The sequence below is a fragment of the Peromyscus eremicus genome, chromosome 1 (assembly GCF_949786415.1).
Source record: "Peromyscus eremicus chromosome 1, PerEre_H2_v1, whole genome shotgun sequence".
NCBI lineage: Eukaryota > Metazoa > Chordata > Mammalia > Rodentia > Cricetidae > Peromyscus > Peromyscus eremicus.
The window spans coordinates 94,799,565-94,803,549 of record NC_081416.1 but is presented as its reverse complement, the minus strand read 5'-3'; the positions used below and the strand labels follow the sequence as shown (position 1 = coordinate 94,803,549).

General features: G+C 38.2%; 1 protein-coding gene across 1 annotated transcript; it reads right to left on the bottom strand.

Annotated features, from left to right (window-relative positions):
* LOC131900662 (olfactory receptor 2D3-like) lies at positions 1 to 924 on the bottom strand. Its single transcript, XM_059251977.1, has one exon. The coding sequence runs from the start codon at positions 922 to 924 to the stop codon at positions 1 to 3; it is 924 nt and encodes a 307-aa protein (XP_059107960.1).
* Between the last annotated feature and the right edge of the window lie 3,061 nt (positions 925 to 3,985).

Sequence of the window (3,985 nt, the reverse complement as noted above, 5' to 3'; positions counted from 1 at the left end):
CTATTTTGCAGTTATTCTCCTGAGAGCCCCTTTGACATCCTTGTTTCTCAGGCTGTAAATGATGGGGTTCAGCATGGGGGTAACTGCTGAATAGAACACTGAAATCATTTTATCCTTTTCATTCATTGTCTTGGAATTTGGTCTCATGTATGCAAATATTGCTGAGCCATAGAAGAGGACAACAACAATGAGGTGGGAACCACAGGTGGAGAAGACCTTGAGCCTCCCCTCCCCAGACTGCATCTGGATCACAGTGGAGATGATGTTCCAGTAGGAGATGAGGATGAGGGAGACAGGTGCTAGGAGGATGATCACACCCATTGCAAAGATGGCCATTTCTGTGCTGTAAGTGTCTGCTGAAGCCAGCTTCAGGAGGGCAGGAGGTTCACAGAAAAAGTGGTTAATGACATTGTTTCCTCGGTAAGGGAGACGCAGTGTGAATGTGGTATCTACCAGGGACACAAATGCACCACTGGCCCAGGACCCTGCAGCCAGCTGGACACATACCCAGTGTGTCATGATGGTGGAGTAGTGCAGAGGCTTGCAGACAGCCACATATCGGTCATAGGACATCACTGCCAGGAGTGCACACTCTGTACACCCAACCAGAAGTAACACGACTATCTGAGTTGAGCATCCAGCAAAAGAAATGGTCTTTCTCTTCACCAGGAAGTGGATGAGCACTTGGGGAACTGTGGTGGTAGAAAAGCAGAGATCAGCAAAGGACAGATTTCTAAGGAAAAAGTACATGGGAGTGTGGAGTCTGGGGTCTGTGTGGATGAGCATGATGATGAGCAGATTTCCCAGCACAGTGAGCAGGTAGATGAGGAGAAAGAGGAAGAAGAGCAAGGCTTGGGTCTGTGGGTCCTGTGAGAGGCCCAGGAAGATGAATTCTGTCACAGACGTTCTGTTGTCCTCACCCATGAATGGTTATTCGTCTCTCTAGATGAACATCAAGGAAAGAAACACACATACATCAGTTATGTCAGAATACCTACATAACTGGGTATTTTATTAATTCAAAATTGGATATTGAGTTCTGTAAAACTATTTCCATGTTCTGAAAGACTGAATTTTCTTTTGGACTGTGTGGTCTGACTGACAACAGAGAACCAAAGACTATTTTTGTTCTCCCCTTGCATCTTTAGTGGCATCAATAAGAAAAATAGCATTCTGAGGGTGCTACATCACCAACCTACCTCTGTTCCTCCTAATGAGGTAAGAGGCCTGTGGTGCTCCTCAGAGTACACTGAACTTTTATGAAGGTCTGAGAGCAAGAATGTTGCGATGATTTTGACTAGTTGTGATGGACACTTTGAACTGTATGGTAATATTTATGATGCCATTTTGTTTCATTTACAAAATGATTCTATGGAATCACTCTTTGGAGTAAGGAATAAATAGAAAGTTATGATAAAGGGGTTAACATTCTGTGATCCTATCACTCAGATTCATTTATCTCCAATGTAAAGAAGTTCTGTGGGTTATCAATAAAAATAGCTGTGTCTTTGGCTGTTACACTTAGCATCCTTCTCCAATTCCCCAAAGTCTGTCTTCTGCATAATTTTATATCTCTTTGCAAATAGTCCTTTTGTACTAATGACACCAGTTTTTATCTGTCGATATCACCTAGTGGTCATCATTGGTAACAATTTCATGCCATTCTCCTTTAAAACACTTTAAGTATATAATAAAAAGTTACTATCTTTCCTATATCACATAATATAAAAATAACTCAGTGATAGTCTCACGCTAGTAACTCTGAGCACTTCTGACTTTCTGCATCCTGAAAGCTTTCTTCTTCCTTCTTCAAACATTGCCTGAGGAGAAAGTTAACGTCTTGTGAGGCCCCTCTGACTATGGCTCATATCACCTCCTTGTACAAACACAGGCATCTTTTTCTTTAGGGTGTACAGCTATCCTGTCAGACAGAATAATCAACAAACAAAAAATAACATTCAAGCATACCTTTAGTTTTGTTTCCAATGTTTTAGTGTTGCAATGAGAATTATTAAGAGGGAAGACATTAAGAAATGAGACAAATATCACTTGCAGATAATTTCAATGTGGGTCTTAAAATATCCAAGCCAATTCTAGACTTATAGAGTAGGGGTTCGTTGGAGGCATCAGTGTGGGAAAGAAGTAAAAATGAAGAAAATACTGAACACGTGTATGAAATTCCCAGAAAAAATATTTTTGGAAACTCTACTATTTTAAACTTTATTATTGTACATCTGAAAGAGAAATTACCATTATCATACAAGTCTTAAACTAGACATTAACATTTGCCCAAAGATAGAAATGAAAATATAATGAATATGATAATCTTTTTTGCATATATTATGACTTTCAGTTATGTATTTTTATGGGATTTTTGTGTGTTTCTGCATCTATATGTGTTTTTGTGCTTTTGATTTTTTCTTCTGTTTGTTTTGTCCTATTCTAATTTGTTTGTTGTTTTATATTATTTTATTTTATTATTATTCCTTAGATACCTGTTTGTTTCCAAAATGAGACAGAAATGTTGAGGATTCATATGGAGGGGCATGGGGAGGATCACGGAGGAGTAGGGAAAGGGGAAACGTTAAACAGAATATATTTTATGAAAAAATAAATTTTCAATAACAGCAAAATAGAAAAAATAAACTAAAATATAAAATATAAATCTGTATTGAGAGTCCTTAGAAACTACTCTTATGCCCTAGAATATGAAGTGCACGCATAGTTAGTTAACCCACAGCAAACACTGTGTTAATGAATAGTGGAGAGTCTTGCTGTGGGGGAACCTAGCAGGGAACAGTGAACATAGTTCATAGGAGAATTTTACTCTACTGTGTGCTTGCATATGGTGCTTGCTTTAGTTTTCAATGTAGCCTACATATTCTGAGTAAAAAGAGATAATAAGATTTTGAAATAAGTAAACAGTTAAAATGAAAATAAGCAGGAATTGGAAGAACACATGTTACAAAGAAAGTAATGTCAGAGTACTTCAAATAGACACTGTAAATTGGAGGAGTCAGTCACAAAAGGTTACCTGAGGACTAGGACTTAGGGCCAATATTAGCATTTCCAGTAAGCAAAATTAATCTGCATCATTATGTAAGTCCTAGTTCAGTGAGTGACAAGATAGGGACAAATAAAACGTGCTCACATAATTTATCACAGTAAAAACATACCAGTGGTTTTCAGTATGTTTGCCTATGCATTTCACACAGATGTGTGTGTGTGTGTGTGTGTGTGTGTGTGTGTGTGTGTGTGTGTGTGTGTGTTTAAAAATAAGGTTGTGATTTATTGACTTCATGGAGTATAAGCTGTGTAAATCTGACTACAAAGTGCTATGGATATCGCTCTGTGTAAATAAAATGCTGATTAGCCAGTAGCCAGGCAGGAAGTATAGGCGGGATAAGCAGAGAGAATTCTGGGAAGTGGAAGGCTGAGGCAAAGAGACACTGCCAGCCACCACCATGAGAAGGTGTTAAGATACTGGTAAGCCATGAGCCATGTGGCAACTTATAGATGAATAAAAATGGGTTGATTTAAGATATAAGAATAGTTAACAAGAAGCCTGCCACGGCCATACAGTTTATAAGTAATATAAGTCTCTGTGTGTTTACTTGGTTGGGTCTGAGCAGCTGCAGGACTGGCGGGTGAGAGAGATTTGTCCTAACCATGGGCCAGGTAGGACCAGGAAAACTCTAGCTACAACAAAGACTCAAAGTTCAAAAGGAACTGAAAACTTTGACCCAAACATCTTAAGTATATACAGTCATAAAACACAATGAAATAACAAAATGAAGAAATGACTGGGACAGATGACATAAAATAACTTTTTATAATGTACAATGAAGAACTAATGATGAAATAGGTGGTGAATGCTATGGGAGAAATACAAATATCAACTGACAATTTATAGTAGATTAAAATCTCAGTACAATTTAGCACAGCCAAATTAAAATTAGTTACCTCAGTTCTTCACCTGATGGGT

Excerpts from the sequence above, each read along its gene's own strand:
- LOC131900662 (XM_059251977.1), bottom strand. The coding sequence starts at position 924 with ATGGGTGAGGACAACAGAACGTCTGTGACAGAATTCATCTTCCTGGGC.